The sequence below is a fragment of the Coffea arabica genome, chromosome 4c, assembly GCF_036785885.1.
Source record: "Coffea arabica cultivar ET-39 chromosome 4c, Coffea Arabica ET-39 HiFi, whole genome shotgun sequence".
NCBI lineage: Eukaryota > Viridiplantae > Streptophyta > Magnoliopsida > Gentianales > Rubiaceae > Coffea > Coffea arabica.
In genome coordinates this window covers 11,251,006-11,266,384 of record NC_092316.1, presented here as the reverse complement: position 1 = coordinate 11,266,384, position 15,379 = coordinate 11,251,006, and the positions used below count along the sequence as shown (strand labels likewise).

The following is a 15,379-nucleotide window of genomic DNA, read 5'->3' as shown; positions in this document are numbered from 1 at the left end:
ATTTAGGTCACGAGGTTTCAACATTAACTACTAGATCAAAACCTCCTCATCGTTGGTTATTAGACATTGCATGCTATCAAAAGAGTATAGACACATGTTGTTGATGGACTAAGAAGCATCAAAGATGACTGGTATTGGTTCAAATTGATTCAAATCCCTCCTTTCGCCTCCCTACTTCTTAAAATTTACCCCTTTTCTGTTAAAAGCAAAATTAAAATTAAAAGAGAACTAGCATTGTTTACTGCCTGGAAGGCTGGAATTCATTAACTCTCAAGAAAAGATAAATTTCAAATGTTAAACCCCACCAAAAAGTTGAGGAATCTCTTTATTTTATTTCCCAACAAGTACCTTTCATTTCCAAACTCATGATCCCACGTAATGATATCAAAGTTGATATCGTCTTCTTCCAGAATAAAAGACATTGATCACCGAGACAAACAAAAAGAAAAAGGCAATTATATAAAGCACAATATAGATCATACATACATTTTCTAATTATGAAAATATGATTTCTCAGAGCCAAACCTTATTATAGCTTTTTTTTCTTTTTCTTTTTTTTGGGTTTTGCACATCATATTATTATCTTAATTAAAATCAAACCGATTTTTTTTTTAATTTACAATAGAAAAAGAAGAACCCTAATGTTCATCTTGAAAGAATGATAGCTTTACCATTCAACTAGCCATCCCATTATCTCCAAAGTACCAATTTTAATGCCACAACAATATGTTACATAATGACCAAATTGGCAAGTAACAATCAACTTTTCTTTTTACTTTATCAAAGACATCATAATCATAGTCATGCTCAAACTCGTTATCAATATAAGAATTGTGTTGATGACATGCTCTAACTCTGGTGTCGATCCGGAACTGAAATATCCTAAACCTTTATTTTACAAAAAAAAAAAAAAAAAAATGAACATAGTCAAAGTGACTGATGGTAGATGGAAGTATATGGCTGGCACCGTATTTTCCAAGACAAGTGAATTTATGTCGTCCGACGTGTGGTTGTCGGTGGTGCTTACAGGTTGAGAAGCGCTCCAATCATTGAATTGAAACACCTTCATCTAAATCGGGGGCTGCCGCCTGCCGGGCTGCCCCCTTCCTTGTTTTGTAGCTTTTATTTCAGTGTGATTGAGGGCCTTCCTCCCATCCTATCCACCAACTTTTAATCCAATCCCTGATGGCATATTCATTCTTGCCATCCAATTATACATTCATCCCAAAAAAAAAATTTTTTTTTTCCTTTACAATTCTAGCAGAAGAAAATCCAAAAGGTACATTAAATATTCAAAGATTTTTCTAACAGGTGCCTATTTTTATTAATATACCTAAGTTACTATGTGGATGCAAACGTTAATATTTATTGTACTTTATATTTAATTTTTTTAAAAAAAATTAATTACACTCTTGTAAAAAAATAAACACTTGATGGTGGTACCCACTAGCCCAAACCAAGAAAAGGAAAAAAAAAAAACCATGACTTTTATAATTGTTGAAATTCAAACTCTCTTTTTCTTTTGGAGCAAATTTTATTATTTCGATCAAGGTCTTTTTAGTATCTTTATGAATTTAGAGACGATTTGACATTGGCAATTGTAGAAGAGATTACTTCCTCCATTCTATTTTGATAGATTTGTTTTTCTTTTTCATTCGTTCCACTTTCTAATTGAAGGATATAGCTAACTTGTAACTTTTCTGAGAAGCCCTTATTTAATGTAAGTCGTTATTGAATATAACCTAACTTACTTGATGTAAAGCTGATTCATGATATGGGTATTTTAGGAAGACATTAAGCTAGATTTATTCTTCGAACAAAATTAACTAAATTTTCTTGGACGGTGTGAAAAAAAATAAGTCTATCAAAATAGGACAAGGGAGCGCATTAATTATATCCAGGAGATGCATAATACTTTTTGAGTTAATTTTATATACACTGACAGTACATACATTGTCACCGTTAGATCCATGACATATGTGCAAAGATTGGATTTCAAATTCAAATTTTGAATAGTTGTCATTCATCCAACGCTGACAATATATACACTATCAGTGTAGAAAAGATTAATCCATACATTTTTGCCAAAGATTAAATTTTCATCACTTTGTACCGTTAACATTGGTAATGTACGTTTAAGTGGTTGATGTAAGATAGGAGAGTGTGAATTTGGGGCTACTTAAGTGTTTGTTAGTTAGTTGGGTGCTTAATGCTTAAATCAATTCAATGACTGGTGCTTCTACTTCCAAGAAGGCAAACAGGATTCAAGTTGCCACTTAATTCTTCAATTGTCCTGTCCTTTTCTTTCCTTTTCCTAATACGGAATCCTAATTAAGTTATATAGATTTCCATACCATTTCCTTTAAATTTATAACTTCAAAACACCAAAGTGAAAAAATTAGTTTTTGGTGAAGTTGCTGTTCTTTTCCCGAAACTGTTGCTGTCTGCTTTCAAGATTGATAATGATTTTTGAAAATTGTGGTTAGCCAAGGATTAGCATACAACAAAGCAACACGTCTGCAACATTTCTAACTAAATTTCTCGCATGTAGCTTTCATTATCCTGTTCATCACCAAGAAAAATTGCTTAAGATATTTAAGGACGCTCCCATAGAAAATCAAATCAACTAAAAAATCTTAAAGAAAAACTCGACTCTGGATAGAGCACTATTGAAATGCTATTTAAAATAATTACCGTAACATCTTTTTATGACGTGATATATACAATATGAAAAGATGATTATAAATATAAAAAAAAATGAATTAAAAATGTGTCTATGATGTATCCAAAATATTATTCAAAAAAATAACTCCCAAATACCAATTTGTTCACTTCCAGAGTTTTGAATCTTTTCGTAAGAGTCAAATTTGTTCATGGACCCTACCATTCTTGACGATTTGGTGTCGGTAGACTTCACATTTGAAAAACAACGCTAACCCTCGAAAGGCTACTTATTACTAACACAGTAGAATCTTTCTGTCACACAGTAAGAAACATGGTAATGCGGATTGAAAAACAGTACACATCCTCAGATATGAAGAATTGAGAAAATACACGCAAATTATACGAAGAAGAAAAAGTGTTGTGATGGAGATGAAGGACCCCTTTTTCAAATTGCCTGATGATGGATTAAACGGAAGCAAGTTCTTTGAATCTGCAAATGAAAACGATGGATAAGCGAATTAGTAAATGTATTCTAGGCACATGTAGAACGGTGTTGAATTTGAGGTTACAAGAGAAATTGAAATTAATTGACAGGGAAGGTTCAATTGAATCATGAACAAAGATTATTTGACACGAGTTTAATACAATCAAGAAAAGTAGTAACAACACTATTTACTTTTTGGTGCATTTGTCGCATCCTTGTTTTCTTTTTTTTTTTTTTAAAGAAAAAGTTAGAGTGGGTTCGGCTCCGATCACTATCACGGATCAAGGTATGCCTCTGAAACCATAGGTCGCTTACGGAGGTTCTTCTTACATTTGTTGCGATCTGCTAAACCATGTCAACAACATATTATTAGTAGTCCAAAATAACAGAGATCAATAAAACTGAACAAGACAAAAGTGCAACAAATTAATGTGAGTTGTGTTTAAACCGTTAAGCTAAATATAAATTAAATATACTGAAAAGTGCCCATTAGAAATGGCTTGAAAAATCCCCCAACTCAATAGTCAAACAATGAAATAAACTTGTAATATTGTATATAGTATATAAGCTATTTGACATGTTGGATTGTAAGTTATTTGAAATATTTTTACTGTAGCACTTTTTGTGATGTGATGTATGTGAGATAAAAAGGTAATTGGGAAGATAAAAAGGTGTATTGGAAATTGTAATGGTGATGTCAGCAAATATATTTGGCCAAATAATTGGCTGTCCAAACACACTATATGGTATAACTGATGTCCAATTATAAAATTCCACTATATATTTATATCTAAGCCACATATATATAGTGGTAAAATTGTAAAACAAGTGTATTGTTACTCCTTAAGTTAGTACAAACAGAGATTGCATGCACAAGTGTATTCTCATTTCCCATACATTTTCTTAAGGTAAAGGTATCTTAGGACCCAATCCATTCCAATCCAATGCAAAAGCAGCACCAGATTTGCGTAAAATCCACTTGATTACTTCCATCTTTATTTCTTTCTCTTTCTATTTCCATCTTTACTTCCATCTTTGTTAACTTAAAATCTAAGTATGATATTCTACAGTCTTCATTAAATCACCAGAAATTGTTTGGTATTTTCACTCCCAAGTCAGGACAACCAGGGTCATAACTCATAACAGAAGTTAAGTCCCAATCCAATATATATAAATGATCCATCTTCGGAGCTATGAGGCTCAAAGGTTACTGTTAAGCTTTCTGTCAATATAGCTTTGCCTATTAGAACAAGCCAATATAACAAAATCTCACCTCAGAAGTCTGAGGAATCTGTCACTTTTACTCATATGGGTCGCCACTCCTGTTGTGTAAAACAGAAGCTAAGGAAAGGCTTGTGGTCACCAGAAGAAGATGAGAAGTTGTTCAATTACATTACTAGATTTGGCGTTGGCTGCTGGAGTTCAGTCCCTAAGCTAGCTGGTAAGTGAAAAAAAGTTCTTGATTTTTCTTATAGTTTTGTGGATTAAGCAGTCCAAGATTAATCAAGACAATTCATGCAGGTTTGCAGAGGTGTGGAAAGAGTTGCAGATTGAGATGGATAAACTACTTAAGGCCTGATCTTAAAAGAGGAATGTTCTCTCAGCAAGAGGAGGATCTCATTCTTAGGCTTCATGAAGTTCTGGGGAACAGGTATTTGACTCACTGGAGAAGTTGAACATATATGGTTCACATTTAGAATCTTTGAAGTGAAAGGAAGTAGAATGGGAATTCTAATTATTGTGCTTTTTTTATTCTCTCCCTTTTGGTTATGCATTCAATTACTTTATAGAATACTTTGTACTTTTGTCTATACTAAAATTTTGTGCTTTAATTTAAAAATGGTAGGTGGGCTCAAATTGCAGCACAATTACCAGGAAGAACAGATAATGAGATAAAGAACTTCTGGAATTCATGTCTCAAGAAGAAGCTAATGAAACAAGGAATTGATCCAATTACTCACCAGCCATTATCCGAAAATGAAGTAAGAGATCATGAGGAGAAGAATAGTACAGATAATAGTGCATCATTGCAGATGGTACCCTTTTCTAGTGGATTACTTCCAAATTTACCATCATCTGGAATGGAGAAAGCATATCCAATCACGAGTACAACAAGCAGTTATTGCCTTGGTGGAAATACTGAATTTTCGCGAGATCAGCAAATGGTGAGCAAACAAGTCCTTGATCCATTGTTTCTGTTAGAATTCCAAGCAACCATTGATCCTTGTGGATATGATAAATTTCTTAGTACACAGTATCAATACACCATGAGGCCTCAGAATCAGAGCACTGAATTTGAGGGGAATGCGAATTATGCATACGGTTCAATGCCAACGTTAACGAATTTCGACCAAAGAAGTGTGACAGATACAGATTTTTCTGATAGCTCAAATTCAAGAATGAGTTCATTCTTGATGAATGAGGCAAAGGAAAGCTCAAGCAATAGTACTTCCAATATCAACAGTGGCCATCCTTCAATTCAGATTCATACCATGGCAGCTGAAAGTGCTAATGTGTTTTCATGGGAAGCTGATCATCAGAATAAGTTTGATTCAGTTTTTGATTATCAACAGCAATTTAATGAGATCAAGATTGAAGAAGATCATAAGCCAAGGCCATGGCAAGAAGGCCAGCTTCAAGCACACAATTCAGGAGATTTCAGTAACTATCCATTGACATCACTATCTGAAGAAGACTTGAGTGGGGCAAGCCTGGATGTCTTCCACCAAATATAAATTGTAAATTCTTATCCTTTTTTCCCTCCTTAGAAAACCATACAGAAGTGTTGATAGTAAAGAAGATTTGTAATGAAAGATTCGACTATGAAGTGTGAATCTCTTTGATTTTTACCTCACGTAAGGGTATAAACCTTTTGTCTAAATAGTCTGTGTTTTTACCCCTTGTATTGTTTTCAGGGTTGAAAATATTGGACAATAACCAGTGAAATACTTCTGTGGTCCTAATCAGTCCATCATCCATGCCATGTAACTAACTAGTTCAGATCCTTCTTTTTTCGGTTTGCCTGTCATTAATGAGTGAATCTCATTTTACATAGAAAGACATACCTAAACTGATCTTAGGATAAAGGGCCTAAAGCCAAAATGGTTGGAGAATTGACCATTTTAGTTGGCGGCTTTTGTAACTCAGATTTCATCAGTACACTTTTCCAGTTCAAGGTCGAAAGTAGGCCTCACTGCAAACTTGCAAATTCGAAAATTGATGTACTGTGTAATAAGTACATTCTGCCAACATATCACAGGCAAGAATAATTTCTCATCGCTCTCTCTAACAAGTACCCAGTCCTTAAGGAGGAGTTTAGGTTTTTAATATTTTGAAGAGTAAAAATTAAATCGAGAACGTGTATAAATGCAAGACAGGATTTAATTGTCAGTGTATACACTTACACGACAGACTTGGTATGATTTAGATAGATAGGGGGATGAAACTCCTTAAAATAGGGGAATAATCAAATAAACTATATATATATAATTATTTTGGGGCTAGGACAATAAAAAAACTAGCCAAAGTAAACTTTTTTATCACTGATTGTACGCTGTCCTGATTGGTTTTGGTTTGGAATTTTCTTGATGACCTTATTCCCTGCTGATATTTGTTCCTGAATTCCATGCTATGAGATGATTCCGGGAGTTACTAATGTAACCATTCGAATTGAAGGAAAGGAAAGATAATGACACGTGCATCCAATTGAGATGTAGATTAATCTTTTCAATCATTTCAGAACGTCAAAATTCTCCTTTAAAGCTTTTTACTTTTGGACCACAAGTACTGACCTCTTTTGATTAAGGATGGGGCTAAATCCATGTTACCTCAGTCTAAATCGACACCCTTAGCAGTAAGATGACAATAAAGCCCATAGGAGTTTTATAGAAACTTTTTTTTCAATACAAAAACTTGTTTTTCATATAACAAGAGATGTTTAAAAAATCAATTATAAATTTTAATTAATCAAAATTGTTTGATATCATGATCTTAGTTATTGATCCCGCGTTTTCTAGAATTATACTTAAATCAACTTTGAAGTACAACGTGCCAAAAAGGTAAAAATATTTTCTTAACACAATTGAAAAAAAAAAAATTCGCCCGTCTCCTTTTACATGATAAAAAGAGATAAAAACATTATTCTCTCCACCAAATAAGGGAAAAAATAAATGCTATCAAAGTGAATTAAAAAAATATCAGAAAATTTAAGACCATTCATAATGATGTAAATTTTAAATCCAAATTAGTACCATATATTTTCACCAAAAAAAAAAAATCTAATTTTGGATGGAAGAAGTTTCTACCAAGCCCCGTAAATGCTATGGTTTTTTTTGGTCAACTTAGTTATAAGGGTGTGGATATAGATTGTGGAGGTGTGAGATGTAACCCCCCCCAATCCATAATATATCATATGAACAAGTTAAAATCCAAACCTTTGACTCTTGGTATACAGTAAAACCTTTATAAATTAATAACCTTTATTAAATAATAATTTTTTCGATTCTGACAGGGACTAACAATCTAAATTAATAATTTTGATAAAATAATAAGATAATAAATCTTTTTTTGAAAACCTTATGTAACGTTTTTGTCCCGTTTATATCATAAATTAATAATTCACTAAAACTACATATCATATTTTTCTAATATATGAGTCTTTTTCTTTTTTTTTTAAGAAATCAATTGGTGCAATTGTTTTTGAGTAGATGCTCTCTACTACACTCACATGACGCTTTACACATTTGATTTATAAACACTTACGGAAAACCATAGTCTAACAGTGAGATATGTAAGAAGATTTTGTGATTGTTTATTATAAAAATACTTCTTTGTCATTTAACAAAACAGAAGTGAACATCTATCATTTAGTATTCGTGAGTCTTGTTGACGTCCTAATAATAAAAAAATGATATCAATTACATATGTACATTGAAAACATTAATAGAATTAAATTATATTTGTAAATCAAGTAGATATGGATTGGTTTATATTCCTTAGACTTCTAACCTTCTTTGATTAATAGCATAATCCATATTTTATAAAATAAAATAAAACTTTAGTTGATTAAATGAGTGTTTTTTTGGATTATACGTATACTCGATTGAGTAATTAATACTTCATTAAATTAATACAATTTGTATGGTCTCAAAGTTAGTAATTTACAAAGTGAGGAGAAAAGTTAAGTATTGAGTTGAGGCTAATGAAGGTAAGTGCCATGTATAATCAAATTTATTGGTGTAAGTATCACACATGCATGGCTTATCTTTCATATCTCCAAAGAAAATTCAATTTCTCTTTGTCTAATTGCCTAAACACGACTAAGCCAGAAGCATTTGAAGTTTTAAACCGCAATGGCATGGTAGAAAACTCTAAAGGTGTTAAATTCACACCCCTATATGGATTAAAACCTTCCATTGCTAGCATTAAAATTTTTATAAGGTGTAGACTTAAAATTAACACTTTTGTCCTGAACATATACATGTGTGTGTGTGTGTGTGTGTGAGTTTTGATTAAGCCAACTCTTCCCTAACCTAATAAAACATGATTTTGGTTATTCATTCAGTAAATGCACGTATGCTTTCTAATGATAGGGTTAGTGGTAGGACCAATTATTGCTTTAAGGAGTTAACAGTCATGATTAACTATGTTGAATACTTAGTGATTAAGAAAAAATCGCATATTCACATGAATAAAATGCAAAGGGCTCTAGTTTTTTTTTTTTTTTTTAAATCATGAACATAATTTAAGAATCACTTACAAATTCTACATGTAAAATGGATACTGATACATAAGTTATAAGTACAATAAACTTTGGAAAATGACATGTTTGTACACTTTATGAATGCATGTACACTTTTTACATGGAGAAAATCACATGGATATCAACACATAAAATATATACAATTAAATTTTTATTAAGTAAAAAGGACTTGTTTCATAAATAAAATGCAAAGTACAAAATTTAATAGTATTCATGTGCACAACTGTTTTGATTGACAATACACTTTTTCATTAAGTAACCAGACATGATTTTAGTACATATGCAAGTACTTGTCTAACTAATTCTTGGAAAGAATTGCTCAAGACACCGGAACCATCATATATGTAGTTAAACAAGTAGCGCCCACGGTTTGAGCTAATTAATGACCCCTAATGACATGGGTCTCACAAAGTACTTAGTGATTAAACTCTTGTCTTAACACGTGTCTTTAGCCATCACCAAGGACTTCCATCTAATCCACAAATCTCTCTCTCAAACATAGACACACATAAATGGCTAATACGGTTAGACAGGACCGCGGTAGCGGTTTTGTGCACTTTGTCACACCGTGTAACTTTATTTGCACACAACGTAACTTTGTTTGCACAACGTGTAACTTTAGAACAAATTTTTGTTGACCCCACACATGTTGTTAAAAACGAGGTACAAGAAGTGATCTGGACCGTGCAATTTTTTTGAACCAAATCCTAGCCGTGCACTGTTCAAGGACGGTCCTTCTGATGACTGTTCCTGCCCCGTCTCCGGTTAGACATGCTGTACAATTGGCACAATTGATGTATTTTTTCAAAAAGTGTTATACGTTTATAATCTCGTAGTTGTATTAAATTATTGAATTTATATAGTACAAGAACAAAAAAAAAGGTGAACAACAAAGAAATGTAAGTGTACACCAAATCATGTAAAATGTACAACAATCGCACAATTGTACGAAAATTTCAACCATTTTGTCCCACACACATTGAGTCATGTAGGGTCTAAAATTCTAAATTGAACCAATTAAAATTTTGTGCAAAGAGATTGAAGTATTGTGATGACCTTCCAACCGTGTGAGCTTAATACTCATCTTCATGTTCTACTTTTTTTCTTTCTTCCATCACATTTCATATCAAGGTGTTAAGCTAACTACTTGAATTAATTGCATCTTAATGCCCAAGCAGTCAGCATATAGAATTTAATACCTAATAGTACTAATATTAATTGTTTGATAGTTGTTGCAGAAGCTGGTAACACCCAAGTATACCATGCAAAACTCGGGAACAAACGTAAAATGATGAAGGATCAGTCTAACGAGCACCCACTTGGTAAGATATAATTCAGGTATTAAATTTTAAAAAAGATAAGATTAATCTGATAGGTTATGTAGAATTTAAGTGTATTAACGAGTATTTATTAGGCACTTGTTAGAAAAACCCATCGAGGAATTGGTTTTTTTTTTTTTTTTTTTTTTGTAAATTTTGTTTATGACTTGTGAACATGAACTTTAATTTGGAAATCATCTTAAATCATTTTGCTCAATGTAAGGTGTAGGTTATGACGTACTTGTGAAGATCAGTAGACTCCAGTTAGACAAATATGTAGAGGTTCTTTGGGAACCTATGTAATTTGATAAATATATATGAATTTTGATCCAGTGGGAGATGGTGGGATAAATTATTGAAAAAAGGGGGAAAAAAATCAATCAAATGGTGTTCAATACACCACTTTAACTTTTCACCTTAGTTGAATATCATGAATATTATTGTTCCAGCCAAAGACTTGATATTCAACACAAAAGGTAAAAATCAATCAAAGAAGTTGTTTATGTAAACTTCCAAGGTTCATATCAGGAAGTTCCAAATATTACCTTTCTTGTTTTTTTACGAGTCTAGATTTTGTTCTTTTTTCATCAAACTTTTGAGGAAATAGTAACATTACCAGCACATGTACAGTGAAATGACAAGCAGAATCTGGCAAAAGTTTTTAAGAGTTTCAATCCTTGGTGGTGAGAAAATGAATCACATGTGCTGTTCCCTCAAGTTCAATTAGATCCTGCAACGCAAATTGTATCTAATTTTAGCCAATATTGTTTGCTTTTTATTGCAAATTTTTCATGCTCCATAGAAGACAAAATTGAAAGACATGTAATTTCTTTCGAGTTCAACAACTAAATAAGAGAAACATGAATAAATAAATAAGAGAACTGTATTCTAATCCGCCTGTTTCTCCTCGTTTCTTAAATCCCATCTCTCTCCTACTACGAAAAAATTCTAAACAAGAAAAAAAAAATTGAAGAACATATTTAAGCACTATGTGAGGTTGTTTGTCACACTAGATTTGCTATGAATGTGTCTTTGATTTTTCTCTTTAAGCAAAAAGGTTATCCCTATGCAACTCAAAGCAATAAATATGAGTCAATGTAAACAGGACATTGCAATGAGTATGTTTTAGACTTCTTGTTTTCACATCCTAACCCTCATGCTAAGTTGGTAAGGCAATAAAGAAGTGCAAGAAACCACTTGTGTTTCTAACAGAAGAAGAAAAGCAATTAACCATCAAGACAAACAAACAAGGCAGGACTAAGATATATTAGCAAACAAAATAATTATCTTGGACCCACTGTCCACCAACATATTATTTTTCTCAGTTCCTTCTTAAATTTTGTTCTCTTTTAGGGGTTGGAAAATTAGCAGTTTCTGATTCACTAGATGTAATATGATCACTGTTCTACTAACTAAATTGACAGAAACTGACCATCAACCTTGTGGTATAATGATTCAATGTGGCAATTGCAAGTTGGAACCTACCAAGAATCCATTGATTATGAAACAGACATTTGCAAGTTTAGCATCATAACAGCTTCCATTAATTATTCGGATGGACTATACAATCACTATTTCCTACATCTTCCTCTGATGAAACAGGCAAGTAATGAGAATCAAAGATGCTTATGTTTTACGAAACAAAACAAAAAGAAATGTCTCAGTGCTTCTACTACAAATTGCACTAAACAAGTTCCACATAACTAACTCGTAAAGCTTTGGTTGGTGAGGGCCTGAGGGGTAATATAAACTATTCGGTATTGGTAAATATCATGCGAAATAAAAAGGTAATTGGAAAACGTAAGTTGAGAGCTATTCAGCATTCGATGGCTAACACATAATTAATCTTAACCCCCCCCCCCCCCTCCCCTGGCCTCCCGGGGCAAAAAAAAAAAAGGATTTACAGTTATACAATCATCAGTACTGGCTCAAAAAGCCTGAGCCTTCCTACTTCTCCAACTTTCATTTATTTTAGCAAAATTTTACTTTAAAAGCACCGTTGTAACAGGTTATGTTTTACATCAGAAGTTTATTGCAAAAGATGACTAAAACAAACAGTCAAGCAACTGCCCAAATAAACTGGATATGTATGACTTGAACAAACAAAACAGTCGATAAAATTTTAAAGAACAAAAATAAAAATAAAAAAGAAGAGGAGGAAGATAAGGTTGGGGGCAAAAGAAAGGCTTACAATTCAAAACAGTATCCCTAGGCTGAGAGGGAAATCCAGCAAACGAAAACCAAGATGTTAATACTTATACTAGACCTAAAGGAATCTAGTACATTGAAATTGTTAGCCTTTTTGCCACCCCACTTCTCCCCAAAAATGCACTTGTGAGAATTTCAGTAAGGGGGAAAAACCAAATTTACACATTCTCTGTGAACGTTCAAACCTGACTAATGATCAATATTAACAAAAGTGAATGCTCATACAAGTTCCTTCCACATGTCCCAAAAGGAAGAAAAATGAAAGAGAGAACAGAACAAATACAAAGTAGTATAAATTTTGCTTCTAGATGAAACTACAATAACTTCCTGAGCACTTAGGAAGCTCCCAAATGACTCATATGACCCCCACAGGATAACAACAAGATGGCTTTACAAAAAAAAAAAAAAAAAAAAAAATTCCTTCAGTAGCATGGTACCGAGATGTGAAACATGAAATTCAGGCAACAAGCTGAAAAGAGACGATGCTGTGCTAAGTAGGGGTAGTATGAAGCAGTTTAATGAACTTTAGCATGTTGAATTAGCTGACAAGTCCGTAGACAGCGGGCATATTGGAAAACAGCATCAATCTATGGTATAATAAAGTGGAAATGCATTAACAAGAGGATGCCATGGTGTGACAAAAATCAGCAATCTAAACCAAGACTCACCAAGAGAAAAAGTGGTTTGAGAAGGCACCTTAGTAATCTTTGTGCAAGATAGTTTCTTATTCTCACAGCTTTCTAAAGTGGTCTGCAAACTCAGGAACAAAGTCTCAAGCAAAAGCTCGGTTCTTATTCACCATTACCACACACAATCTGTGTAGATAATGTTGGGAGCCATTACAAATGGAACACCAGAGTCCTGAAAACCTGGCTATTGGAGAGGTCAACAAAGACGTGAACTGCAAGTAATTGATCGACAAAGAAAGTCAACAATACTTGCTGAAACAAATAAACAACCTCAAATGTGGAAATAACAGAAATCTTACTTCTTAAAAGTTACTGGCATACTACATAGTTATTTCAGAGAAATGATTCAGACGATACAAGCTGGAGTAGAGAGAGAAATAATGTGATTAGAATGTGGTGGCATAGATATAGTTTATAATATGTTAACTTGCTCATTTAGTAGAAAATCCTCATCCTAATATAGTTAAAAATTTAGTAACAACTTGCATAATTATGAAAGCTGATCTGAAAATCTAGCACAAGTACCAATATGATGCTATATTAAACATCCTAACTAAAGTTAAGATATGAATCAGGAGACTTTTTTCTATTTGTCCTCATGCTCCAACTTAATACCTGCCATATTGTTCATATACTTGGCAATCATCAACGTGAGAACTATAATCAGATTCAGTTCATAGAAAACGTTAAGAAAGGGCATGGACTCCAAAACCAATTTTTCTAGCATCAGGACTTGATCCAAATGTACTACAACAAAAAATGACCGTATGTAAAACATGCCTTGTCCATATGATAAGCACATACTTTTCCGACACTAATGCATGATTAAATAGAAGAACACGTATGTTTATCAGTTACCTTATTTATCTTCTTTTCCAGCCTTTCCATTTTCTGTTCTCTCATTGACCTACTAATCCTTGCCAGTTGATCCTCCATAAAAAACTGACCATGGTGAACATCTCAACTATCTAAGACACTAATAGATCTCTGATTAACATTATCCTTTCAATAGCATCCTCTACCTAAGAAATCCACAATAAATCCAACATTTAAAACACTGTCCTCTAAACATCATCCCTTCCTCATCTCAATCCATATCTTCCCTAGTGAATCAATTTGTCAGTTCAGCCAAACCATCTCTCTACAAAGCTGATTTTATCAATATGGCAAAATTCCTGTTTTAGAGTTGTTTTCTCCTGTGCACCGCATACAATGAAATGGGAGACAATTGTCAGTAACCACTAACTCTAGTACATATTCAACCAATTAACAGATCCGTAACAAAACATGGTCTGGCCACAAGTTCAAAACACCGTAAACATGCACTCAGATTTTTTGACTCGTGAGGTGACATCAATGGAAAAGATTCAGGTATTAGGAGCAAACAGTCTAAACTCTAGGGCTCTCTTCCTGTGTATATGTCAGCATGAATGCTTTTATAAAACAAAATGATGGTCTGAGCTGAATAGTGACAAGTCATGAGACTGTGGACCAAGCTTCACCGGCGCACATTGCATTAAATCTAGTAGATGTTAAGATATGCCAGAGCTTGATGAATCTCTCTCTTGCATTTAACATGAACATGAATCCATGTTTTTAGATTACCTCTAGTCCCTTCTTGCTTCTCTCCAAAGTCACAGCCAGCTCAGTCATTCTGGAATATTTAACAGGTACCACTCCCACTTTCTTACCTGTGCAGCAGCCAGTTCACTAGCTGTTCATTTACCCAGCCCCACGGTTAAAAGAATTGTATTCCACCAAAATCTCATGCAGATACAGACAAACTTCAAAGCAAAAGATTATCATTTGTTTTTTATGTCCAAAAGTTAAACCCATGGAAACTCCTGCTAAAAGGTGCCACAATCCCACAGACCCAATACACGCATAATCAATAAAGGATAGTGAGTCTCAAAATAATAAGTTAGACATATCGAAATAGAACTCCTTGCATTATGAGTGAGTAGTATCCTGGAACTCATTACGTACCAAAACCTCCAGCAGTAGCATACCTATGAAACTATAATAGGGCAGTAACATCAGACTCTGATTCATGCATTCTATGACATATAGAGACACATTTCTTGTATAGGTGATTAATTGACTGATATACTATAAGAAATAGAATGAGGTGTACAACGTGAGGAAAATGTAAGCACAAGATGGCACCGATAGTTAACTATTTATCCAGCAAAACCAATATAATAAGATTACAAGTGAATTTCTATAAATAGTAAAAGAAGCAGTTAAGGATGTT

The 15,379-nt window shown here is 33.4% G+C and overlaps 1 protein-coding gene across 1 annotated transcript; it reads left to right on the top strand.

Moving 5' to 3' along the window:
* Positions 1–4,088: 4,088 nt before the first annotated feature.
* On the top strand, positions 4,089–6,111 carry LOC113738456 (uncharacterized). Its single transcript, XM_027265661.2, has 3 exons — positions 4,089–4,589; positions 4,670–4,799; positions 4,995–6,111. The coding sequence occupies exons 1-3, from the start codon at positions 4,457–4,459 to the stop codon at positions 5,881–5,883; spliced, it is 1,152 nt and encodes a 383-aa protein (XP_027121462.1). The 5' UTR covers positions 4,089–4,456; the 3' UTR covers positions 5,884–6,111.
* Positions 6,112–15,379: the final 9,268 nt, after the last annotated feature.